Raw genomic sequence first — 26896 nt, forward strand, 5'->3', positions numbered from 1 at the left:
CGGGTACCGGAGGGTACCAGGGAATACCGGAGGGTACTGGGGAATACTGGCAGGGTTCGGCGGGTACCGGGGGTACCGGCGGGGTTCGGGGGTTATCGGGGGGCTCGGCTCCGCTGCCGAGGGGCGGTCCCGGGCCGGGGGGCGGTGGCAGGGCCCGGGCCCGGCCCCTCGGGCTCGGCAGGGACGGGAAGGGGAAGGAGCGGAGAGGAAGAGGAGGAGTTGGGCCGTACCTGGGTGCGCGTCAGTAGCCGCGGGTGCCGATGGCTGGGGCGGCGGGGCCGGCGGGGCTGCGCGCTGAGCGGTGAGAAAAGCGCAACGCCGGGGAGCCACAGCGGGGAACGGGGACGGGGGCAATGCACGAGTGCCCTTCCTGCGAGACACGCGGGGCAACCGCGGCTGCGGCGCCCTGGGGATGCGGGAGGGTGCTGGGGATGCTCACGAGATGCTCAGGGATGCTCGGTGATACTCAGGGGTGTTGGGGATGCTCAGAGGGTGCTTAGGGATGCTCGGGGATGGTGGAAATGCTCGGGAGATGCTCAGGGGTGTTGGGGGTACTCAGAGGATGCTCGGGGATGTTCAGGGATTTGCCGGGATGCAGGAGGATGTTCGGGGATGCAGTAGTAAGCAGGAGGATGCTCGGGGACGTTCAGGCATGCTCGGGGATGCTGGGGATGCTCAGGAGATGCTCAGGGATGCAGGAGGATGCTGGAGATGCTCAGAGGATGCTCAAGGATGCAGGAGGATGCTCAGGGATGTTCAGGGATGCAGGAGATACTCAGGGATGCAGGAGGATGCTCAGGGATGCAGGAGAATGCTCAGGGTTGCTGGAGATGCTCAGGGATGCAGGAACATGTTCAGAGATGCAGGAGGATGTTCAGGGATGCAGGAGGATGCTCAGGGATGCAGGAGGATGCTCAGGGTTGCTGGGGATGCTCAGGGATGCAGGAACATGTTCAGAGATGCAGGAGGATGCTCAGGGTTGCTGGGGATGCTCAGGGATGCAGGAGGATGTTCAGAGATGCAGGAGGATGCTCAGGGATGCAGGAACATGTTCAGGGATGCAGGAGGATGCTCAGGGTTGCTGGGGATGCTCAGGGATGCAGGAACATGTTCGAGGATGCTGAGGATGCTGCAGGAGCCGTGCAGGGACAGCCCGAGCTGGCTCTGCTCTGTGTCATTCCTTGTCCCCACAGGGAATCAGGGATGAGTTTGGAGGGAAGGGATTTGCAGCTCCGGGCAGGACAGGGGTTCCCCTTGGGGCTGATATGGGAGAAAATTCAGACCAGGGAGAAAATTCAGAAAAAGGGAGACAATCCAGCCCATTTTTTAAACTTACCATAAAGCATTTATGTTATTACATGTTGTTATAGCCACAATCTCAATAATGTGAAGAGCACAGCAGAGTTTTGCTGAAGGACCAGCTCGGCTGCTGCCTTGTAGCAGCAGGATCAATAATCTCATTTTCCTGCTGTTCCACGGGGTTGTTCACTCATGAGTTGTTTTTGCCTCGAGCCACAGCTCGTTTAGCTGTGGCTGACACCCTTCTTGTTTGGTTTTCTTTGGGTTTTTGGGGGTTGTTTTTGGCTGGAGAGCCAAGGGAAACGTGCTGAGCAGCACCAAGGCCCATGAACAGAGGGAAGGGAAGGGAAGGGAAGGAAATTTCAAAGAAAGGAAAGGAAATTTCAAGGAAATTTCAAGGAAATTTCAAGGAAAGGAAATGTCAAGGAAAGGAAAGAAAATTTCAAGGAAATTACAAGGAAAGGAAATGTCAAGGAAAGGAAATTTCAAGGAAAGGAAAGGAAATGTCAAGGAAAGGAAAGGAAATGTCAAGGAAAGAAAATTTCAAGGAAAGGAAATTTCAAGCAAAGAAATTTCAAGGAAATTTCAAGGAAAGGAAAGGAAATTTCAAGGAAAGGAGATTTCAAGGAAAGGAAATTTCAAGGAAATGTCAAGGAAAGGAAATGTCAAGGGAAGGGAAGGGAAGGGAAGGGAAGGGAAGGGAAGGGAAGGGAAGGGAAGGGAAGGGAAGGGAAGGGAAGGGAAGGGAAGGGAAGGGAAGGGAAGGGAAGGGAAGGGAAGGGAAGGGAAGGGAAGGGAAGGGAAGGGAAGGGAAGGGAAGGGAAGGGAAGGGGAAGGGAAGGGGAAGGGAAGGGAGGGGAGGCTTCCCAGGATCAGCTGAGCAGTGTTTAAGAAGCACTGGCATCTCTGATGTGGAATTACAGCCCAGAGCCAGCCATTCCCTTGGCATGGCTGTGATTGAGATGCCCACGAGGGTTTGTGTGTCACCCTCTTGCCAAAGCAGCACAAATCACAAGGCAGTGCCTCAGCTGAGGAGGATCCTCACGGCCTATCTCCATTTTTCCTGCTGTTAATCCATTCAAATGCCTTGCCAGCTTTTTCTGCTCATCCTCTGTGTTCCTTTCCTTCATCTGGAGTTTCAGAGAGGGTTTTGCTTGTTTTTTTTTCCTCCCCCAAATACAATTTTTCACCCTTCAAGTGATGCTTCTTCAGTGTCCTTCATCGTTCTGTAGCCTACGTGGAGGTGGCAGGTGTAATATGAAAAATTAATTAACATTCTTCAAATGACCCTTCCTCCAACCTGGCTGACGTAAATGAAAGCATGGCAGAGTTCCAGTGGAGATGTGGGAGTGTTTTGGGTTTTGGAAGTGGATGGAAAATAATTAGAGAAAAAACAGTAACTGGCACTGATGATTGAATCTTGTTAAATCGTCTTTGCCAGGTTTGGGAGTTTAATGAAAACATTATTATTAATATTATAATTAATATTATAATTAATATTATAATTATAGAATTAAAATATTGTTTTATTACCATTAATATTATTATTATTAATGTTATAATTCTAATTATTAATTAATTAAAATCTTGTGGCTGAGGGAAAGGGTTCCTGGGTCAGACCCTTGTGTTGAGGAGGACCCTTGGTGTTGTTTCACTCCTGGGAGTGCTCTTGGAATGTGCAAACAGTGGCACTTGCAGGGCATGCTGTGAGCAGAGGAGAAGCACAGTGATTTTCATGACCTGTAAGCAACAACTGCTGCTTTTGATTATTTTTCAAACACTCTGCTGTCACTGGGAAAGGTTTTTTTGCCTGAAAATACGCAGAGGAGTTGTACTCATTTTTCCTTCAGGGCTTGGTTACTGTTGTAGCTTGGTGTTGAAGCATTTTGTAGCTTGATTTTTTTTTTCTTTTTAAGCAAAATATTTTTTTATTTTTAATTTTTGGAGTAGTCTCAGTGTGAGGGCAGCACTCCAGGCTGGAGGTGGGATTCCTTCCCAGAAATTGAATCCCACATCCCTTGTGGGGTCTCTGCTCCATGGAGGCCCCCAGAGCCATCCTGGGAATGAGAATTCGGTTCCTTTTAGCCCCTTTCCCCTCCTCTCACCCCTCCCATGCTCAGACAGGCTCTGTGTATTAAATATTTGTGTATTTATAGTGGTGCTGACATCTGAGGAGCTTCCTGAGGTGGTGCCTGTGCTCCAAAAAAAGATTTCCCCATTAGGACCCAGCCAGGGAAGGAGGTTTGGGCCATGTGGTGTCTGACAGATAACTGAGAGCCCAGAGCTCTGCACAGGCACCAGCAGCATCAGCCTCTGGAAGGAGTGCTGGGAGGCTGAAATACGGATAAATTCCATATTTTCCACTGTGTTTTGGCTGCAGGGTTGAGGGATTGCTCAGTTTCTTGTTGGAGTTTTGGATGCTGAGACTTTGAGACTTTCTGTGCTGGCAGTCAGTGACCCCCAGGAGAACTCTGCATTGATCTGAAGCTGTGGAGAAGCTTCCAAAATTGATTAATAGCACTGGGATTGTGGGTGTGGAGTTGGTTAGAAGTGTGTGATATCACAGGGGGGAAAACTTAGAATTAAGGGTTTAAAATACAGTAATATATATAAAGCAAGATGGAGATTTTAGGGCAGAGGCTGCTCCTTCTTCTTCACCTTCTTCTTCATCTTCTTCTCTTCTTCTCCATGGGTTTGGGTGGTTTTGTGTAATTGGATAAAAAAGTCCCCATTGCAGGGCAGGAATGGTTGGTTGTTGGGTTAAAAGTGAAAATAATTGAGGTGTCATTTCTTAACTGGACAGTTTATCCTTAAAAGACCTTTTAGAGAAAGGTAGTTATAGCTATTTTGTGCCTCATTAGTGAAACACTTCATAACTCACCCCTTGTGAGACTGTAATATGGATCAGAAATTATCTATATTAGAAATAAAGATGGAAATATGGATAAGAAATAAAAAAAGATTCTTTATTTCTTATCTTTTTTGTTCTTATCCACGTAAGAAATAAACACCTGAGTCTGAGCACGAAATACCACCTCAAGAGCTTCAATCCTTGACAGAGGCAGAGAGGCCAAACCCCGCAGTTTGTCCCTGGTGCTGCTGGAGGTGGCTGTGTGCCACTGTCCCCTCTGAGCAGCTCCTGCTGTTCCTCACCCTCCCAGGTGAAATGTCCCAGCGTTCCCAGCTGAGGAAGCAGAGGGAGATGGACGCTGAGCCCTGACTGCCGAGCTCGGGCAGCACAAAGGGTGGGAAACCCAGGAGAGAGGAGCCCTCGCAGCCTCCATCCCTCCCCAGGTGCGTGTGGGTATCTCCTGGCAGAGCATTTCCCATTCCATCCCATCTATTAATTAATCTCATTTCTCTCTCCTCTCCCCAGGGCCACGTGCGGCCTGGGGGGTGATGAAGAGGTTAAAGAGGAGCAGTGAGTGGTGCTGGCTGTGCTCCAGCCGGGGATGGGGTTACTCACAGCCCATTGCACAGCTGGCCCCGGGGCAGCTCTGCCTGCCCTGCTGCTGCACAGACCCTGCTGGCACTGGGATGCACTGGGGAAATGGGAATGGGCCTGGCTTAACTCGGGGCCAGGGAGCTGGGCTGGAGCTCCAAGTCCTGCCCTGGGGTGGAGGGGTGGCTCCAAGGCGTCCTGGGGCACCTTCAGCCCAAATTCCCAGATGGATCCCTAATTGCTCTCATTCCCAATTGCCAATTTCTCTCACTGCCAGTTTCTCTCATTGCCAATCTCTGTCATTCCCAAGCTTTCTTGTTCCGAATTTCCACGTTCCCAGTTTCTCTCATTCCCAATCTCTGTCATTCCCAAGCTTTCTTGTTCCCAATTTCCACGTTCCCAGTTTCTCTCATTGCCAATCTCTGTCATTCCCAAGCTTTCTTGTTCCGAATTTCCACATTCCCAGTTTCTCTCATTTCCAGTTGTCAGTTTCTCTCATTGTCAGTTTATCTCACTGCCAATTTCTCTCATTCCCAGTTCCCAATAGCTCTCATTCCCAATTTCTCTGGTTCCCAGTTGTCAGTTTCTCTCATTGCCAATTTCTCTCATTGCCAGCTTCTCCCATTCCCAATGTCTCTCATTCCCAATTGCCAGTTTCTCATTCCCAGTTTCTCTCATTCCCAATTTCTCTCATTTCCAATTTCTCTTATTCCCAATTTCTCTCATTTCCAATTCCCAGTTTTTCTCATTCCCAGTCTCTCTCATTCCTAGTTTCTCTAGTTCCCAAACTCTCTCATTCCCAATTTTTCTTTCCCAGTTCCCAGTCTCTCCCACTCCATCTCTCTCATTCCCAGTCTCTCCCATTCCCAATTCCCAGTTTTTCCCATTTCCAGTTTCTCTCCTTCCCAATTTCTCTTATTCCAAATTCCTCTCATTCCAAATTTCTCCCAATCCCACCTGCCAGTTTCTCTCATTTCCAATTCCCAATTTCTCCCATTCACAGTCTCTCTCGTTCCCAATTTCTCCCAATTCCCAGTCTCTCCCATTCCCAATTCCCAGTTTCCCTCATTCCCAATTCCTATTTTCTCCCATTCCCAATTCCAAATTTCTCCCATTCCCCATTCCCAGCCTCTCCCATTCCCAGTTCCCAGTGTCAGACACATGATGTGTATCAGGAGTTATTAAAAAATGAAAAACTGAAAGTGAAACCTCTCCGTGACAATCCAAACCAGAGCTGCCGAACGCTGCGGCTGCCCGGCTCAGCTTGGAAAATTATTTAATTAAAAACAATTTAATTAAAAATCTGTATTTTTTTCTCCTGAAAGCAGCGCAGACAATGGCCCCAGGAGCTCCAAGGGAGGCAGGAGTGTGGAGGCAAACCCGAGCTCTGCTCTTCAAGAATTGTCTGATCAAGTGCAGGACCAAGAAGAGCAGTGTGCAGGTGAGGGGCTCCTCACACCAAATGTCATGAGCTTTTTGAAATATTCAATTTTTTTGGTGCAGGAGGTGCTTTTCCCACTATTTTTCCTGGTCTTCGTGAGTATATGATGAGTATTTTTGAACTTTTGAAACGCTGAATTTTGAAATATTCCATGTTTTTGGTGGACAAGGTGTTTTTTTCCTCTGTTTTTCCTGTTCTGGCTGATCCTGATGGGCATGATGCACCCTCACAGGAAATATGATGAGTTTTTTTAAAATATTCCAATTTTTGGTGCTTTTCCCTCTATTTTTCCATTCCTGGCTGATTCTCATGAGTACATAAAGAGCTTTTTTGACCTTTCAGATACTCAATTTTGAAATAGTTCCATTTTTTTTGTCCAGGAACTGTTTTCCCTGTGGTTTCACTTGTTCTGGCTGATCCTGAGGAGTATATAATGAGATTTTTTTTGACCTTTCCAGAGACTGAATTTTTAAATACTCCATTTTTTTTTTTCATCCAGGAAGTGCTTTTCCCACTGTTTTTCCTGTTCTGCCGATCCTGATAATTATGTAACAAATTTTTTGACCCTTTGAAATACTGAATTTCATAATACTCAAATTTTTTGTACAGGAGGTGTTTCTCCCTTTATTTTCCCTGTTCTGGCTGATCCTGATGAGTTTATAATGAATTTTTTTGACCCTTTCAGACACTAAATTTTGAAATATTTAAATTTTTTTTTCATCCAGGAAGTGCTTTCCCTGTGGTTTCCCCTAATCTGGTTGATCCTAATGAACACATAATTAATTTTTTTGACTGTTTGAAATACTGAATTTTAAAATACTCAATTTTTTTCGTGAATTTTAAAATATTTCAATTTTTTTTTCATCTGTTTTTCCACTTCTGGCTGATCCTAATGAACATATATTGAATTTTTTTGACCCTTAAAAATACTGAATTACAAAATATCCCATTTCTTCCATACAGGAGGTGCTTTTCCCTCTGTTTTTCCTCTTCTGGCTGATCCTGATGAGCATGATGCACCCTCACAGGAAATATGACGAGGTGCCCAACACAGACCTGGGCCCCCTGGACCCCTCGGTGCTGGTGAATTTTGTCATTGGCTACACCCCCCCCACGGCCCAGGCTCGGGACATCATGAGGAAAGTGGCTTCCGACAACTTTGAGGATGGTATTCACTCCTGAAATCTTATTTTTTTCCCCTCCTATCTCATTCTGGGCCTTGTGTTTGAAGGGGGAACTCAGTGTTTAAAGGGGGAGGTCGGTGGTGCTGTTAATAGGAAAAATCTGAATTTTTCAGATGAGGGAATGTGAAGGTTTGGGGCATTTTTTGTTGATTTTTAGGGGTTTTTTTGGTGTTTTTTGACTGGTTATATGGGGTTTCTTTGATGGTGTTAGGATTTTTTCTGGTATTAGGATTTTTATTGGTGGGGTTCTTTTTTTTCTGGTTTTCAGGGTTTTTTTTGTTGTTTTCAGGTTTTTTTGCTGGTTTTGGGGGTTATTTTACTAGTTATAGGGCTTTTTGCTGGTTTGGTGTTTTTTTGCTGGCTTTTGGTTTTTTTTTTTTTTGCTTGTTTTAGGGTTTTTTTCTTGGTTTGGATTTTTTGTTTGCTGGTTTTGGGCCACCCAGAGCCCTGGCTCGGGACATCATGAGGAAAGTGGCTTCTGACAACTTTGAGGATGGTATTCGCACCTTAAATCTTATTTTTTTTCCCCCATATTTCATGCTGGAATTCTGAAGGGGAAACTCAGTGTTTTAAGGGGGAATGCAATGGGAGCGTAATAGGAAAAATCTGAATTTTTCAGAGGAGAGAATGTAAAAGACTGGGGTTTTTTGTTTATTTTTAGTTTTTTTTTTTTTTTTTTTTTTTGTTGATTTCTAGGGATTTTTTTGGTTGGTTTTGGTGGGGTTTTTTTTTTCTGGTTATATGGGGTTTTTTTGATGGTATTAGGGTTTTTTATTTGGTATTAGGATTTTTATTGCTTGGGCGTGGTTGCTGGTTCTATGGGTTTTTTGATGGTTTTAGGGATTTTTCTTGGTATTAGGATTTTGGGTTTGGTTTGGGGTTTTTTTTTCTGGTTTTAGGGTTTTTTTGCTGGATTTAGGGTTTTTTTTTTTGTTTTGGGTGTTTTTTTGCTGGTTTGGGTTTTTTTTTACTAGTTAGAGGGCTTTTTGCTGGTTAGGTGTTTTTTGTGCTGGTTTTTATAATATTTATATTACAATTTGATATTTTATAATATATAATAAACATTATATATATTTATATAATATATATTATATATTATAATATAATGTATAGGAAATATATAAATATATATTTATATAATAATATATATAATAAATAATATATAGATTTTATAATATATAATAAATATAATATATATAATTTTATTTTATATTTTATAATATATAATAAACATATAATATATATTTATAGAATATATATTATATATATAATATAATATATATGAAATTATATAAATATATATTTATATAATAATATCTAAAATAAATATATTATATATATTATAATATATAATAAATATATAATATATATAATTTTATTTTATATTTATATTTTATTTATATTTTATCTATATTTTAATGCTCCCAGGCCTCATCACTGAGGAGTATTTGAGTGAGGAGGAGCTGGAGGAGGCGAGTTTCCTCAAGCCCTCCAACTTTGTGGGGGTGGTGTTCAAGGACCCCATGTCCTACCAGCTGAGGTTCCACGACTCCATCGCCATGTCCTCCATCTACACCGAGTCCAGAGGTAAACCTGCAGGAAACAAGCTGAAAAACCATCCCAAAATTTCATTTTTTGGTGTTTTTTTTGACCTGGTTTGGTGTGTATTGTTTGGTGGGGATTGTTGGTGGTGTTATTGGGGAGTGGAGCAGCCCTAACTCAGTTTTTTGGGATTTTATTGTGGAATTGTGGCATGGAAAGGTTCCTGAAGATGATGATTTAATAGTAGCTCCAGATAGTAATCCAGACGTAAATCTACAAGGGAATAAGCTGGAAAATCATCCCACATTTTCCTTTGTATTGCTTTTTTTTTGGCTTAGTGTTGGGTGTATTGGTGTGTGCGGTGTTATTGGGGAGTGGAGCAACTGTAACTCAATGTTTTGGGATTTTAACGTGGAATTGTGGCATGGAAAGGCTCCTGAAGATGCTGATTCCCTATTTAATAGTAAATCCAGATAGTAATAGTAATCCAGAGGTAAACCTGCAAGGGAATGAGCTGGAAAATCATCCCAAATTTTCATTTTTTGGGCCTTTTCTGGCCTGGTGTTGCATGTATTGGTTTGTGGGGATTGTTGGTGGTGTTATCAGGGAGTGGAGCAGCTGTAACTCAGTTTTTTGGGTTTTTAGTGTGGCATGGCCTGGCTTGGAAGGGATCCTGAAGATGATGATTCCCTATTTAATAGTAAATCCAGATAGTAATGGTAATCCAGAGGTAAATCTGCAAGGGAATGGGCTGGAAAATCATCCCATATTTTCCTTTTTTCTGGCCTGGTGTTGCATATATTGTTTTGTGGGTGTTGTTGGTGCCGCTATCAGGGAATGGTGCAGCTGTAACTCAGTTTTTTGGGGTTTTATCCTGGAACTGTGGCATGGAAGGGCTCCTGAGGGTGATGATTCCCTGTTTTCCCTGCAGCCACGTGCTCCAACCTGCGCAAGAGCTGCGAGTCCGTGACCTACTGGAGCTCGGGGTTCACAGCCCTGCAGGCCTGCATTGATGCTGCCATCATCCAGGTGAGGAATCCCACAAATCCCACCAAAAAAAATCCCATAAAATAGGGCTGGGAACACACAAAACCCCTGTGAGGAAGCCCTGAGGGAGCTGGGGGTGCTCAGCCTGGAGAAAAGGAGGCTCAGGGGTGCCCCCATCACTCTCACAGCTCCTGGAAGGTGCCTGTGCTCAGCTGGGGCTGGGCTCTGTCTGCAGCAGCACTGACACAGCCAGAGCACACAGCTCCAGCTGCACCAAGGGAAATACAGGCTGGAGAGCAGGGAAAAGTGTTTGACAGAAAGGGGGATAAAGTTCTGGAATGTTCTGCCCGGGGAGGTGGTGGAGTCCCCATCCCTGGGTGTGTTTGACAAAGCCTGGATGGGCACTGGGGGCCAGGGCTTGGGTGAGGGGCTGGGGCTGGGCTGGGCTCGATGGGCTTGGAGGGCTCTGACAACCCGGGGATTCTGTGAATTCTGTGGAAATCCCACAAAATCCCATTAAATCCCATCCTCACCCCAAGGAAGGGCAGATCCTGCTTTATCTATCTGTCAATCCTGGGAGATGCTGTGTGAGATCCCAGCTGGGATCTGATGAGAAGGCAGAAGTTTGGGGTGGGTTTGCTTGTTTTGTCCAGGACTGTTCTGTCCAGGTACCACTGGGAAAATCCCATAAAATCCCATCCTCATCCCAAAAAAAGGGCAGATCCAGGGACTGCCCAGTCTCCTTAATCTGCCTGGAGCTGCTGTGCTGATGAAAAGGCAGAAGTTTTGGGGTTGGTTTGGCCATGTTCTGTCCAGGACTGTTTTGTCCAGGATTTCCCCAATCCTCTTGGGTTGGATTCTGAGGATTTTTGTCTCCATTTGGATCCCAGAGATGCTGAACATCCAGCACAACCCTCCTCAGAACACAAATTCTCATCCCAAAATGCCATTCCAAGCAGGGGCTGCAGAATTTACCTGCAAAATTTATTATTTTGGTGTCACTATTGCTCAGCAATTTCCCCAGCTTCCCTCCCCTCTTGCTGCTCATGGTGGCAGCAAATTCCATCTTTTTAAATGACAGAAATTCCACATTTCCTCATTTTATCCCCAGGCATTCAGGTGTTTTCCAGTCTTGCTTTTGGCCTGGAATTTGGGGTCAGGAAAGTTTTGGCCTCTCCAGATCTCTGGGGTGGAGTGGTTGGGATGGGGCTAAAAAATCAGGAAAAATGTCAAAATAACTTTTCCTCCTCTTTCTTCCAGCTGAAAACAAACCATTCTGTCTGGGAACAGCTGGATCTGACCAGAGCCATGGTTATGGGAGAGGCTGCAGTGGTGGAAATTGATAATTTCCCTCGTGCAATCATTTTAATTTACCTGGTGATTGCATTCTCCCCCTTCGGGTATTATTTGGCAATTCACATCGTGGCAGAAAAGGAGAGGAAGCTGAAGGAGTTCTTGAAAATTTTGGGACTCCATGACACTGCCTTCTGGTATGTGAGTGTTTGCTACAACCTGTTTCTTATAAAAGGAAAAAAAATTTAAATATACGCAAAGAAAAAAATTAAATATATGTAAAGAAAAGGCTTCTAGGAAAGGAGGTAGTGAGCCAAAAAATGCTTAAAAACCTCCATAAATTTACATATACATATGTTTAATTTCTATTACTGTTCTTAGAAAAGAAACAAAATTAAATATATGTAAATATATATTTTAACATATATTTAAATTTAAAAAAAATAAATATATGTTAAAAATTATTATTTTAAAAGGTTATTATGTTAAAAAAATTTTTCTAGTTAATCTCTTCCATCCCACCCTCCAGTTCTTAAATTTCTTTCAATCTTTAAGTGAAAACAACCAAAAACTGAGATATTCTGTACAATTAAACAGAGAAAACCTTGCAGTAGCATGGAAATACGAATATTTTAATAATAATCCTGCTGCATTTATTCATGTAAAGCTGCACCAGATTAGAGGGATTAAGCCTCATCATGTGTGAGGTTTTATGGAGGTTTTTTAAGCATTTTTGGCTCACTACCTCCTTTCCTGGAAGCTCAACAGGTAACCTGCAGCCTGGCACATAATTAAATAAACCCAACTTTATAATTTAAACATGCCAGAGCAGTCTCAGCAACAAGTTTTCAATTATTTCCTCATCCTGATGGTGAAAATTGGCCTGGGCAATAGAATATTTCATTTTTTCTCCCAGATGATGTGTTAATTTGAAATCATTGATAGCTGAGGGGATAAAAACAAGTTTTTGCTTTGCCCTTTCTGGCGGGGTTTTCACCCTGCACTGAAGCATCCACCTGGGGCGGCTGGAATGATTTGTTTTTTAGTTGTTTCAGAGGAAATGTGTCATTTTTTGCTGCCTGCACACAAAACCACCCCTGTTTGCTGAGCTCAGAGTTGCTCCCACACTCACAGCTCTGGTTTTCAACAGAGCAGGATTTTATTACCCTGCCCAGCAGCCTCTATTAAAGTTTAAACAGAATTCCTTGAATTATTGAAACCTACGACTCTGTTTCCTTCTTTTGCCCATAGCAGGGAATTAATTATGCAAAAAATAAAGGTGAATCACCTGATTGTGCATCTTTAGCTGCCCTGGGTCTCAGTGTGTGCTGAGGACTACCCCAGGATATTCACAACAGCTCTTTTAATCAGGTTTTGTTAAAAACAGCTTTTTTATTCAGGTTTTGTTACGAACAGATCTTTTATTAAGGTTTTGTTACAAACAGATCTTTTATTAAGGTTTTGTTACAAACAACTTTTTTATTCAGGTTTTATTGCACATTTGGCCTATGGTGCAGTGAGACACAGAGTTAGAAATTAACTTGGGATAGAAGTCTGTGTGGAATATTAAAGAGTGCTGGGTAATGGAATATGTGGAATAATTAAGAGTTCTGGGTTTTGGAATATGTGAATATTAAAGAGTTCTGGGTTTTGGAATATGTGGAATAATTAAGAGTTCTGGGGTTTGGAATATGTGAATATTAAAGAGTTCTGGGTTTTGGAATATGTGGAATAATTAAGAGTTCTGGGGTTTGGAATATGTGGAATAATTAAGAGTTCTGGGTTTTGGAATATGTGGAATAATTAAGAGTTCTGGGGTTTGGAATATGTGGAATATTAAAGAGGGCTGGCTTTTGCTGTTTGTGTGGCTGGGCATTCATTCATTTCCCGTTTTTTCCTCCCTAGGCTGTCCTGGGTGCTGCTCTACGTGAGCCTGATTTTTGTCATGTCCATCCTGATGGCAGTGATTGCCACAGCCTCGTCCCTGTTCCCCCAGAGCAGTGCCTTTGTCATATTCCTGCTTTTCTTCCTCTACGGAGTCTCCTCTGTGAGTGTTCCACCTGATTTATTCCCCCTGCCAAAATATTTCTTGTTTCTGTGGGGTTTGAGCAGCTCAGGAATCTGAGCTGTCCCAGCCCTTCCTGGGGTTTTAAATATTTTAAATATCTAATATTTAAATATTTTAAATACCTCCTGGTTTTAGGATGTGATAAAGGTGTCACCCATCACCATGAAAAATGCTTTTCCCTCCTGAAATACCTGAGTTTATAATGATGAGTTTATCTGTGATGAAAAGTCATCAGGTTTTGAGTTTTCAGCCCTCCACAGAACGATTCTTCACTCCAGATCCTCTTTAAAACATTTCCTGTTACTACAGAGTTTAATGTAAAAAACCTAATAAACTGTCAGAGAATGATAAAAAATACATGATAAATATATTTATCTATCCAGTTGCTTGTCTGAGTTGATAAGAGGAACAGTTGGTCTTGATCTTGATCTCCTGAAACCAGCTGAAAATGATTCCATGAATCTGTGCTGTAGTGACTATACCAGGAAAATTATATTATAAATTATATGTTTGTCAGAGGCAGCTATGGTATTTTCCCTTAGTTTTTTTGCACAATTTCTTTATTATTATTATTATTATTATTATTATTATTATTATTATTATTATTATTATTATTATTATTGTTGTTGTTGTTGTTGTTGTTGTTGTTGTTGTTGTTGTTGTTGTTGATGATGTTGATGTTGATGTTGTTGTTGTTGTTGTTGTTGTATTTTCCCTTAGTTTTTCCACACAATTTCTTTTTTTAATTATTATTATGACTATGGTATTTTCCCTTAGCTTTCCTACACAATTCCTATATTATTATTATTATCATGATCATGATCATCATCATTATTATTATTATTACTGTGCTATTTCCCTTAGTTTTCCCACACAATTTCTATATCATCATCACCATTATTGTTATTATTATTACTACTGCTACGGTATTTTCCCTTAGTTTCTCCACACAATTTCTATATCATTATTATTATCATTATTATCAATTATTATAATTACAGTCCTTTGCTGTCTGTTTTTCCCTGTGCCCTCAGGTTTTCTTTGCCCTGATGCTGACCCCTCTGTTTAAGAAGTCCAAGCACGTGGGGATTGTGGAGTTCCTGGCAACTTTGGTTTTTGGCTTTGTGGGCCTCAACATCGTCCTGCTGGAGGATTTCCCCAAATCCTTCGTGTGGATCCTCAGCCCTTTGTGTCAGTGCAGCTTCTTGATTGGTGTTGCACAGGTAAATCCCCACCTGCCCCTGATGGGGGTTGGAAATATAGATTTTATTTTTTAAAAATTAAATTAAAATTAGATGTATTACATATTTATTATTTATATATTAATTTTTATTATAATCTTTAATAATACATTATATATTTATTTAATATTTATTGATATTTATTACTTATAGATTATTTACTATAATAATAAATAATAATTATTTATTATTAATTATTATATAATTATATTTAAATTATATTTTAAAATATGCAATATCTTAAAAATATAATTATGCAATTATTTTTAAAATATTACTTTTTTTATACCAGTTTAATATCCAGCGCCTCTGTTGGGGGATTGAAATAGATATTTTATTTAAAAAAAAATTATATTTATTACATAAATTTTATTTGTTTATTAATTATCTGTTCTATTTATTAATATTTATTATTCATTGATTATTTATTTTATTTATTAATATTATAATATGTTTAAAATCTATTTTTAAAATCAATATTTTAAAAATGTAGTTATGCAAATATTTTAAAAATACACAAATATTTTAAATTTTTTTTCATAGCAGTTTAATATCCAGCACCATATAAGGAGCTGTTATTTTTTGTGTCCATTATGATCTCTGTCACTTTCTCATTATTTTTGAGGTTTTTGCCAAGTTTTGGGTTTCTTTTTTGCACTGTGCTGTTTTTTTGCCTTTTTGGTGTGTGACGTCTCTCCCTGCAGGTGATGCACCTGGAGGATTATGAGGATGGGGCAACATTTGCAAACATCAACGCTGGTCCTTACCCTCTGTGTATCTCTCTGATTCTCTTGGTGCTGGACAGCATCTTTTACCTGCTGGTGGCTGTCTACCTTGACCAGGTGGTCCCAGGTGAGTTCCTGACAGAAACTGAGCTCTGGGGGGATCACCCTGAAATCCTGCTGAATCTCCTCCCTGAACTCTCTGGAGAAAGGAGGTGATGCTGTTTTCAAATGGAATTTTACACTTCTAGCTGAAATAATTTGTATTTTGTAACTATATATATATTCTTGAACTATCCATATCTATCTATCTATCTATCTATCTATCTATCTATCTATCTATCTATCTAATATATAATATTATATAATATATAATAAAATATATATTATAATATATAATATATAATATATAATATATAATATATAATATATAATATATAATATATAATATATAATATATAATATATAATATATAATATATAATATATAATATATAATATACAATATACAATATACAATATGTAATATGTAATATATTATATATAATATGTTATATGTAATATATAATATGTTATATATGATATGTTATATATAATACATTATACATTATACATTATATATTATATATTATATATTATATATTATATATTATATGTTATATGTTATACGTTATACGTTATACGTTATACGTTATACGTTATACGTTGTATGTTGTATGGTGTATGTTATATATGATATGTTCTATATTATATGTTTTATATGTTATATATTATATATTATATATGTTATATATGTTATATTATATAATATATAATATATATTCTATATTCTATATTCTGCGTTATATATTCTATATTCTATATTCTATATTCTATATTCTATATTCTATATTCTATATTATATATTATATATTATATATTATATATTATATATTATATTTGTGCTTGCTGCTCAGGAGTTGCCTTCTTTGCTGTCCCCCAGGTGAGTTTGGCCTGCGCCGCACGCCCTTTTTCTTCATGAAACCCTCCTTTTGGTCAAAGCGCAGGAAAAACTACAAGGAGCTGTACGAGAGCAGCATCAACGGCAGCTTGAGCTTCAGTGAGATTGTGGAGCCTGTGCCTTCAGAATTCCAGGGCAAGGAAGCCATCAGGTACAGAATTCCAGGGCAAGGAAACCATCAGGTACAGAATTCCAGGGCAAGGAACCGTCAGGTGCAGAATTCCATGGCAAGGAAGCCATCAGGTGCAGAATTCTGGGGCAAGGAACCATCAGGTGCAGAATTCCAGGGCAAGGAAACCATCAGGTACAGAATTCCAGGGCAAGGACTCATCAGGTGCAGAATTCCAGGGCGAGGAAGCCATCATCAGGTACAGCCCTACCCTGCCTGGGGGAGAGCAGCTCGTCTGGAATTTCAATGCTTGAAAATCACTCCTGGCTCTCCAGTGCCTGGGCTCAAACAGCACATGAATTGCCATACAGCAAATCCCATCAGGGCTGTGGAGCCAAGCATAAATCACTTCAGGAGAGGGGTTTGTTGTTGTAATCTTAGAGATGCACGAGATACACGCTTATTTTTTAAGTAGTGAAAGGTATTTTTATTACCTACAGGTTCAGGAGTCCATCTTTAATGCTGATGTTCCTCTGAGAACATGGTGGCTGTTGTTGCATTGTTCACCCAGCCAGGACTCTTCCCACATCATCCCTCCACCAGCTCCAGCTGTTTCACTCAGTCTTTTCATCTCTCCATGAGCAAGTTCTGTTTGCTTTCAAACTCATTCTCTTCCCCATTATTCACCCTCCATAATCCGCTCACCATCCTCGTGTTCAGGGTGATGAGGCTTCCAAAATCCATCCTTGATTTGGTGCCTCCAGATAAATTGGCTGTTCTTTTCATTTGGAAAACCAGCAGAGCTGGAAGGAAGGTTTTAACCTCTCTAAAAAGGAAAAATATTTATTATGTATAGTATATATATATAAGAATACTTGCTATTATATGTAATATATTTTATATATATATATATATAGATATCTATCTATCTCTCTCTATATATATATATTTAAATATATATATAAAATACTTGCAATTTTTATATATAAAATACTTGTTATTTATATATAAAAGAGTTTTCCTGATTTTAATCAAGAGCTGTCAGGAATCCCATCTTTAGAGTCCACTCTGCTGTCACCTCTCTTCCATGTTGTGTCTGTGGCATCTCCTGATTTGTTGTGCAGCTGCTGGGGAGTAGCTGTTCCCTTTCCCAGCTTGGGAAGCCTCTAGAGCATTGTTCCACCATGTGAAAGAGACTCAGATTTGAAATAATTCCGTTTATCATCACAGGAAATACCTTAGAAGGTGACCAGGAAAAGCTTTCTGATGCCAGGGTGGAAATGGGCAAAGTTTTTTTTGGGAGAACCTGCCCTGTCTTGACTTGCCTCCATGGCTTTTTAACACATCTGGTGCCATTTCAGTCTGGTTGGCTTGTTGTGGTTGTTGCTGAGTGTTGAGGACTGAAAATGCCACGTAAAGGTGCTGAAGTAGTTCATGCCATGATATGTCTTCTTTCAGAATCAGCTGTGTTCAGAAAACATTCAGGAAGAAGGGGGAGACCGTGGAGGCTCTCAGAAGTAAGAGCATTTCAGCTTTCTAGCTGCTGGTGGGTTGCAGAGGAGCAGTGGCTGAGTTGCTGAGTGATCTCTTGGGTTTCCCTTCAGGCTGGTTTTGGTTTCTTTGGGAGGGGTGGGGCCCTGGAGCACAAATGCCAGGTGTGCTTGTGTGTGTCCTGTCTCACACAGTGGTGTCTAAAATAAAAATGAGCCCCTCATCCCTGAGGAAAGCCTGCTGGCATCACCCAATGCCCCTGTAGGGATGTCATCTCCCCTGCCCCACCTCCCTGATGTTGTCACCTCCTTTCCCTGGGTGCCTTTGAGACATGGGCACACCACAGTGGCTGTGGGACCATCCCAGGCCAGTCCTGTCCCCCAGACAGAGTGTGAACGTGAGCATTGGGATTGAGCCAGGGGCAGGAGCTGGCTCAGGGGGCCAGGACCCCGCCCTGACCCCTCTTTTTGCTGTGCCCTGGAGCAGATTTGTCCTTTGACATCTACGAGGGGCAGATCACGGCGCTGCTGGGCCACAGCGGCACCGGGAAGACGACGCTGATGAACATCCTGTGTGGGCTGTGCCCTCCCTCTGATGGTGAGTGCAGCCCTGGGGCTGCCCTGCTCCACAGCCAGGCCTGGGAACCTGGGTGGGTGCTCCAGCATGCACCAGGCCTGGGAACCTGGGTGGGTGCTCCAGGATGCACCAGGCCTGAGAACCTGGGTGGGTGCTCCAGGATGTACCAGGCCTGGGAACCTGGGTGGGTGCTCCAGGATGTACCAGGCCTGAGAACCTGGGTGGATATTTCAGGATGTACCAGGCCTGAGAACCTGGGTGGGTGCTCCAGCATGCACCAGGCCTGAGAACTTGGGTGGATATTTCAGGATGTACCAGGCCTGAGAACCTGGGTGGTTATTCCAGGATGCACCAGAATTTCTTTGGATAAATCTGAAAGAGCCCACTTGCAATTCCTGTCCACACAGGGCTGTAAAACCCTGTCTGCTGGTTGCTGCTTCCAGTGGAGAGTTTCCAGCTGTCTTGGTTTGAAAAGGTGTCTGCTAAGGAAGGCAGGAGCCTTCCTTGAAATGGAAAATGGAAACCACCTCCCTCCAAATTGTTCTAATTTTAAAATTAAGGGTCTCATGGGAATAGGAATAACAGTTCTTTATTAGGAAAATTAAAAATAAAAATGCAGTAGTACAAAAAAAACCAAAAAAACCCACAATCCAATGACAGGGTCAGAACAGACCCTAGCACCCTGTGTGTCAGGGGGTGTCCCAGCCCATGCCATGGGGGCTCAGCCCTCATGTGCCAGCTGTGGCTCTGCTGCAGCAGGGATCCTGCACAAGGGGGGAGTTTTCCTCTGCAGCTCCAGGGCTGCTGCAGATGGGCCTGGGCTCCCTCTGGCCATGCAGGGCAGCAGAAAGCTGCTCCTCTGGCAGTGCAGGGGGCAGAGGCTGCTGGGGTGTCCCAAAGCTCAGATTGTACCCAGGTAGGAATGCTTGGCTCCTCCCCTGGGCGGAGCATCTCCCCATGGGATGCTGGGATTGGATCAGCCCTGCAGGGACACTCACTGGCCATGGACAGAAGAGAATTAATAATCAATGGCCCATGAGCAGCAAATAATAATCAATGGTCCATGAACAGAAGAGATATCCTGGAGGGAGCATTAGTTGGGGAGGAGATAAAGGAACAGAGATAACTGCCCCACCTCGGACAGATGGGAATTGGAAACACACCCCCACCACCTTCCAACCTGAGTCACCAGCCCATGGCAGGGGGTTGGAATGAGACGAGCTTTAACCCACTCCAGCCCAAACCATTGCATGATTTTATGCTCATTTCCTTTAGGGTTTGTGTCAGTCTATGGGCACAAACCACTGGGTGATTTTATGTTATTTCCGATTTTATGTTATTTTCCTTAGGGTTTGTGTCAGTCTATGGGCACAAACCACTGGGTGATTTTACGTTGTTTCCCTTAGGGTTTGTGTCACTCTTTGGGCACAAACCACTGCATTATTTTACTTTATTTCCCTTAGGGTTTGTGTCAGTCTATGGGCACAGGGTGTCTGAGATTGATGAGATGCTGGAGGTGCGGCAGATCGCGGGCGTGTGCCCCCAGGCCGACATCCACTTTGACATCTTGACTGTGGAGGAGAACCTCTCCATCTTTGCTGCCATCAAGGGCATCCCTCAGAACGATTTGATACAAGAGGTAACTCACCTGGCCGCTGGTGTTGTCTTCCATGAACGTTTTTAACCTGTAAATCAGAATATCCTTGCAGGGATTTCCTTTTGCAGGGAAATATTGCTTTGTGGTACAGTGGACAGAGAGGTACAGGCAAATATTTAGACAAAGATAAACCTTTAATTTTCCCTGAGATTAAAATGCCCATAAAATGTTTTAAATCTGGCATTTAGGTCCAATTATAGACACCATTAAACTTTGTGTGTAGGTTGTGCAGTTCAGATACAGAACACTCTGGGAACCAGCAGCAGTTAATTTGAATATTAATTGTTAACAATCTGGTTTTAAAAATTTATAGTTTGTTTTTTTTAAACAATAAACGTGTTTCTTGTGTTTTCAAGGTGCAGAAGGTGTTGCTGGATTTGGAGATGCAGCCCATCAGGGACAATCAAGCCAAAAAATTAAGTGGGGGGCAGAAGAGGAGGCTGTCAGTGGGAGTTGCTGTTCTTGGGAACCCCAAGGTGAGAGGGATGGAATTATTCTCAGCTTGGTGTTGCTGATCCATGAAAGGCTTGGATTTTCTTGTCAAAACCAACTAATGTGCAAAATGCAGAAATTGTTCCTTTGGGCGCCTTTTTTTTCTTCGTTTTTGGTTTAATTACAATCATTTCAATCTCTCAGCCTTTGTGCTTGAGGCTCAGTAATGGCAGCAGCCTTGGGTTTGATCTCTTTGGCAGATAAATAGCATGGCAAGTTTTGTGTGTAATTTCTGGCAGGTAGCATTTATCCCCCAGCAGGGAAATCGTTGGATGCTTTCATTCCAAAGCCATCCAGGAGCTGGGAGCAGGAGCAGAGCCAGAGAGCTCTTTTGTGTTGCAGCTCTGTCATTTCTGGCCTGTGAGGATGGGCACTGCTTTGAGATCTGTGGTTAAAAATGGTGTGTGTGACACTTCTGGGGGTTTTCAAAGCAGGTGTGTGCATTTAACCACCCCTCTGTAGAAAGAGTGAATCCATGGCTAGGCTGTGATTCTGCTACACAATTCTGTTGGAAGCAGAATAAAGCAGGTTGTGGCATTAATTTATCCCAGGATTTTTCCATTTGTCACACAGGGAGATGGATGTGTTCAAAGCGCAGTGACAAAAGCTGCCTTGTTAATCTGGGCTGTTTCCTATTTTACAGCAATTAACTGGCAGGCTTCAAACAAACCCTTCTGGGTGTGCTGGGGTGTAGCAGATATTTTTTTTCTCAGACATTGGAGAGGAATGATGAGGAGGATTCCATCTTATCAGAGGGCTAATTAATTACTATATTATACTATATTACACTATGTTACATTACATCTAAACTGAATCTGCCAAGCACTCACTGCACAGAATCTCATGACTGTCAGCCCACACACCTGGATTCAATTGGTCAGTAAATCAAAACACTCACACCAAAATCCCATTATTAATCCCTTCAGGTAAACAATCTTCCACGATGCATTCCACTTGTGAACAACACAGGAGCAGTAAATGAGATTAGAATTGTTTTTCCTTTCTCTGAGGTTCAGAGGATGTGAAAGCCAGGAATATCCTTGGGAAGCATTGTGCTTTTCTCTGTGAGGAGCAATGTGGCTGCACTGGGGAGGGATCCCTGAGCTCAGGGGCTGTGGCTTTGAGCTGCCCTGCTGGTTTTGCCCCCAGGTTTTGCTGCTGGATGAGCCCACGGCAGGGATGGATCCCTGCTCCCGCCACATCGTCTGGAACCTGCTGAGGAGCAGGAAAGCCAACCGTGTGACAGTGTTCAGCACCCACTTCATGGACGAGGCTGACATCCTGGCTGGTGAGCCCTGCCCCAGCCCAGCTTCAGCCCCCAGCCCTGGGCTAACATTGCTGTGCAACCCAGAGGGGAATTTGGGAGGAAATTGTTGATTTTCTGCTGCCTGACTTCCCTTTCCAGATCGTAAAGCTGTGATTTCCCAAGGGATGCTGAAATGCCTCGGCTCTTCCCTCTTCCTCAAGAGCAAGTGGGGTATTGGCTACCGCCTGAGGTAATCCTGTGCTCAGTTTTGTACCTCTTAGGGGCCATTATGCATCTCTTTTTTTACTGTTTTATGTTGGAATCTCTGAGAAAGCACCCCTCAAAAAGATCCTTTAATCCTTGAATTGATGCCTTGAGAAGGCTGAGGTGGAGCAGAGGCTGGGCGGAGTTACAGAATAAAGCAGGGATTTATTAAAAGCATCTTCTCCATGAATCCACCTTGGGCAGCACAAGAGCCCAGCCAGGGCTGCACCCAAGGTGAACCAAAATGGTCCCAAATTGAACGCAAAATGAACCCAAAATGGTCCCAAAATGAACCCAAGATGAACCAAAATGGCCCCAAAATGCACGGCTGGGCACGGGGTCTCTCCCTTGGATCAGCTCTGCTCCATTTGCACCTTGCAGTTCATTGTCCCATCCCAGCTTTAGCCCATCCAGTCCCACCCTGCTTGTTTTTCTCTCTCCAGCCCACGGTGTTTGTGCTCCTGGGCTGAGATTTGGATCATTTGTCCTTGGTGCCCAGCTGGAGCAGGAATTGTTTTGTCTCCCTGCTCTGGGCAGAGAGCTCACCACAATTTAATATGAACCTCAGAACTACACACTAAAGAATCTGAAAATCAGAAAACCTGAAAAACAGAATCTGAAAAACAGAAAAAACTAAACCACAATGGCACAACTGAATGTTTGCTGCAGTGTCAGGAGCAGGCCAAGCTCTAAACCCCAGTCCCTGCTGTGTTTTTCCAGCATGCACATTGATGCCTACTGCAACACAGAGGCCACCACGTCTCTGATCAGGCAGCACATCCCTGCAGCCAGCCTGATCCAGCAGAACGATGAGCAGCTCGTGTACACCCTCCCTCTCAAGGACATGGACAAGTTTGCAGGTATTTGTGGGGTTTTGTGTTGCAGGGAGCAGGGATTGCCACCGGGGGTGTTTGTTAGGCGTGCCTTTAGGCTGATGTTCTTGATAAAGTGTCAGTTGTGGTTTGATGGTTTTATATTTATTATTATTTGGTGGGGAGTCAGGGAGGGATTTCTCAGGTGAGGGAGGGTTTTGTCGCCTCTTCCAGTGAGGTGTGAGGGATGTGGGTGCCCAAAACCCAAGAGCTGGGTGAGGAGTCCCTTCTACCTGAGCATCCCCTGGTCCTGCAGAATCACCATCCTCTTGCAGAGGGTCCAAATATCAGGGCTGGCCTGCAGCAGGATGCAGGAAAGCCCCAAACCCTACAAAAATCCTACAAAAACCCTACAAAAAACTCTTGTGAACTGCAAAGACTGCCTTGAAATTCCATAGAGAGAAGGAGCAGAGGGGAGGATTTCACTAGATGGCAGCAATTATCTGAGCAGTCCTGGCCAGGGCTCCGTGCTCTCCTCCCAGAAATAAATGGAATAAACCCTGTGTGGGAAGGCAAGGGAGCATCAATATTGATGGGAAGATGCAGTTGATATTCCATAAAGGTTTTTTTTCCCTGTTGCATTGGGGTTAATGATTCATGAGCTTTGCAAAAAGGCTGAGATTGAATCAATTCCCCCAAACTATTTCAGGGGGAGCTGAGGTTGAGCACTTACCAGCTGGGACAGGAGAAACTGTGGAGGGTTGAGGAGTATTGTCAAATATCCAAATGCTCCTCCCATTTTGTACATTTGAATTTCCCTTCAGCCTCACCTTGGCTCTGAAGCTCCTGTTTTTAAAGTCCTAATTCATAGGATTGACAGAAACCCCAAGTATGAAGTTCTCCCACTCTGAACCTCGTGTTGTTTTTCAAGCTCTCTGCCTTGTCCAGCATCTCCTGCCTGGTTAACCTGGCCTTAAACACCTGGGAATTCTTTTTAATATATTAAAAATGTGTATTTTTCTAGATTTAAAGTGACTCAGTGGTTTATGTGTAAGATCCTTTGTGCCTGGGCAGGGATTTAGGTAGGATGAACTGTCCTGGGTGTGATTTTTCCAGGAGAGCTCACCTTGAACCTGCCCTGAGGAAACTTTGAGCCCAGCAGCTTCAGGATGCTGAGCCAGTTTTTAGAAGCAGCACAAGTTCAGCAAAGCCACATTTCCTGACCACAGAGCCTGAAATTTCGTGCTCAAAGGAGCCTGTCCCACCTTGGTTCTCAAACCACGACTTTCTGGTTTATTTGCTGCTCCCACATTCCTGATTTTCCCAGCAAGCAGGAGGTTTAGGGGGGTGTGTGATGTGCCTGAAGAGCTCCTGGCAGGTGCTGGAGCAGGGTTTCAGAGCTGCCTCTGTCCCTAGGTTTGTTCTCTGACCTGGACACCCATTCCCACCTGGGCGTCATCACCTATGGCGTGTCCATGACCACGCTGGAGGACGTTTACCTGAAGCTGGAGGTGGAGGCAGAGATTGACCAAGCAGGTGGGAAGGAGCAGGGCTGTGCCCTCAGCTTTGCTTTGCCCTCAGTTCCTGTGGGACTGGCACTGCCAGGAGGAGGGAACAAGGAAAATGTTCCTCACAGGGTGCTGCTCCAGCATCTGGGCATCCTTTGGTGCTCACAACATTCCAGGCTATTGAAATATTCCAATACAATATTCAGTATTAAAATACAATATTCAGTATTCAATACTGTATATTCAATATTCAAATACAATATTCAATATTGTATATTCAATATTTTATGCTCAATATTCAGTAGGAAGCAGGAAAGCCCCAAATCCTACAAAAATCCTACAGAAATCCTACAAACTCTTGTGAACTCCAAAGAGCATCGTGTGACTGCCTTGAAATTCCAATTATTCAATATTCAATTACAAAATACTGCTTAAATTCATGAAGAAGAAGGTAAAGAAGAAGGACTAGGTTCTGCTTTAGAACTTTCATTTTGTTTTATATATATTTCTATATTTTAAAATATATAATATATATAATATATATTATATATATTATATATATAATATGTAATATATATAACATATATAATATATACTATATATAATATATATAGTATATTAAGTATATTACTATATTACTTTATATATTTTATATAATATATCTTTATATAATTATATATAATCCATATGTGTTATATAAAACTATAATTATATATTTAGATATAATACTTATATATTACAAGATATACTATACATTACCATATATCATATATTATATATATTACTGTATATTATGTATAAATATATACATTTTATATATTAGTATATATAATGTGTATGTATATATATATATATATATATATATATATAACTATATTTTAAAACCCCAAACTCTAAGTTTTTTACTTTATGATATCACAACTTCTAATTAAACTCCACACTCACAGTCTTAGTGCTGTTAATTAATTTTAGAACCCTTTTCCACAGCCTCAGGTCAAATGCCGTGTTCTGGAGGTCAGTGCCTACCAGCACAGAAAGTTTAAAATTCTCAGCAATCAGGACTCCAGCACAGGAAAAGGCAGAGAATTGGCTGGGGAATTATTCTGGGAGCATCCAGGGGAAAAGCTTTTTGCTGATGAATTTTTCATCCAGCCAGCTCACATCTGACTGCTTGGCTTACAGTTTACTTGCCTTTTAAAATGCCTTTTATTCTCCTAATGGAGTTTGCTTTCAAGAAATTATAAATGTGCAGGGTAAAATTAATTTTCAACCTTTTGTGTGAACAGTAGCTGCACTTAGGGCTGAAACAGCTCAGCTTGTCTCACTTTACATCAACTTTCAGTCCAAATGGAAAGTTGGGACTGCTTAATATTACTCCAGAATGAGTCAGTTGTTTTTTTAATGTCAGTTTTGAATGGTTTGAGCTGTTTTAATTGTTGTGGATCTTTCTGTGTGATCCAGAATTATTAATATGAGTGGATATATGGACTCTGTAACTGGTATGGAAATTACTCCCTAGTTAGAGTGACTGCACAGAGTTTCTGTGTGGGTTTAAGAGGATTTAACAGCTGGGTGTGCAGGTGCACACACAGGCCAAGGGTAGGAGACTGGGGCAAATCTGCCCCTTTTGGTGGCAAAATTTTGAATCAAGTCCCAGTTGGGACTGGATGGCGCTGCCCAGGGAGGTGCTGGAGTCTGTCCCTGGAGGTGTTTATGGGGTGGATGTTTATGGGATGGCCCCTGGTGCCCTGGTCTGCTTGGTCACAGGCTGGACTCAGGGGTCTCAAAGGTCTTTGCCAGCCTGGTTGGTTCTGGGATTTGAACCACCAGGGTTTTCCTGGGAAATGCTCCTTTATTTCTGCTGTGTCAGCTCTAAGTACCTGCCATGGGTGGGGTTGGGCTGGATCAGGGTCACTGAGCTTGGGGTTAAATTGGGATGGGGGTGGGAATGGGATGGGATTGGGATGGGATAGGATTGGGATGGGCATGGGATGGAATGGGGAGGGGATTGGGGTGGAGTGGGATGGGGATTGGGATGGGGAGGGCATGGGATTGGAATGGGATAGGATTGGGGTAGGATTAGGATTAGGATGGGGATAGGATTGGGATTTCTGGAATGGGATGGGATGGGATGGGATGGGATGGGATGGGATGGGATGGGATGGGATGCGATGAGGAGTGGGATGGAGATGGGGGTGGGATGGGGATGGGGATTGGGATTGGGATGGGGAGGGGATATGATTGGAATGGGATGAATTGGGATGGGGATGGAGTGGGATGATAGGATAGGATTGGGATAGAGATGGAATGGGATTAGGATGGGATGGGATTGAGATGGGGATGGAGTGGGATGGGATAAGATTGGGATGGGATTAGGATTGGGTTTGGGACAGGATGGGGATAGGATTGGGATTGGAATGGGATGGGATTGGGATGGCTGGAATGGGTTGGAGATGGAGTGGGATGGGATAGAATTGGGATGGGGATGGGGATGGGATTGAGACGGGGATAGGATTGGGATGG

General features: G+C 42.7%; 1 protein-coding gene across 3 annotated transcripts in view; it reads left to right on the forward strand.

Annotated features, from left to right (window-relative positions):
* Positions 1 to 240: 240 nt before the first annotated feature.
* ABCA5 (ATP binding cassette subfamily A member 5) overlaps positions 241 to 26896 on the forward strand; it is a 43264-nt gene continuing 16608 nt past the window's right edge. Inside the window, exons 1-19 of one of the 3 annotated variants that reach the window (XM_058038560.1) lie at positions 241 to 301; positions 4461 to 4593; positions 6067 to 6182; positions 7146 to 7350; positions 8795 to 8953; positions 9840 to 9937; positions 11156 to 11385; positions 13094 to 13235; positions 14291 to 14479; positions 15202 to 15349; positions 16201 to 16369; positions 17786 to 17844; positions 18305 to 18415; positions 19858 to 20033; positions 20408 to 20527; positions 21693 to 21831; positions 21949 to 22039; positions 22774 to 22913; positions 24282 to 24401. In XM_058038560.1, the coding sequence (XP_057894543.1) occupies positions 6078 to 6182; positions 7146 to 7350; positions 8795 to 8953; positions 9840 to 9937; positions 11156 to 11385; positions 13094 to 13235; positions 14291 to 14479; positions 15202 to 15349; positions 16201 to 16369; positions 17786 to 17844; positions 18305 to 18415; positions 19858 to 20033; positions 20408 to 20527; positions 21693 to 21831; positions 21949 to 22039; positions 22774 to 22913; positions 24282 to 24401 (2401 nt within the window). In that variant the 5' untranslated portion in view covers positions 241 to 301; positions 4461 to 4593; positions 6067 to 6077. Of the gene's footprint in view, positions 302 to 4460; positions 4594 to 6066; positions 6183 to 7145; positions 7351 to 7807; positions 7863 to 8794; positions 8954 to 9839; positions 9938 to 11155; positions 11386 to 13093; positions 13236 to 14290; positions 14480 to 15201; positions 15350 to 16200; positions 16370 to 17785; positions 17845 to 18304; positions 18416 to 19857; positions 20034 to 20407; positions 20528 to 21692; positions 21832 to 21948; positions 22040 to 22773; positions 22914 to 24281; positions 24402 to 26896 lie in introns of those variants that run through there. The other 2 variants (XM_058038559.1, XM_058038561.1) reach the window with 2 other exon arrangements.

Source organism: Melospiza georgiana, chromosome 21 (assembly GCF_028018845.1).
Source record: "Melospiza georgiana isolate bMelGeo1 chromosome 21, bMelGeo1.pri, whole genome shotgun sequence".
Classification (NCBI taxonomy): domain Eukaryota; kingdom Metazoa; phylum Chordata; class Aves; order Passeriformes; family Passerellidae; genus Melospiza; species Melospiza georgiana.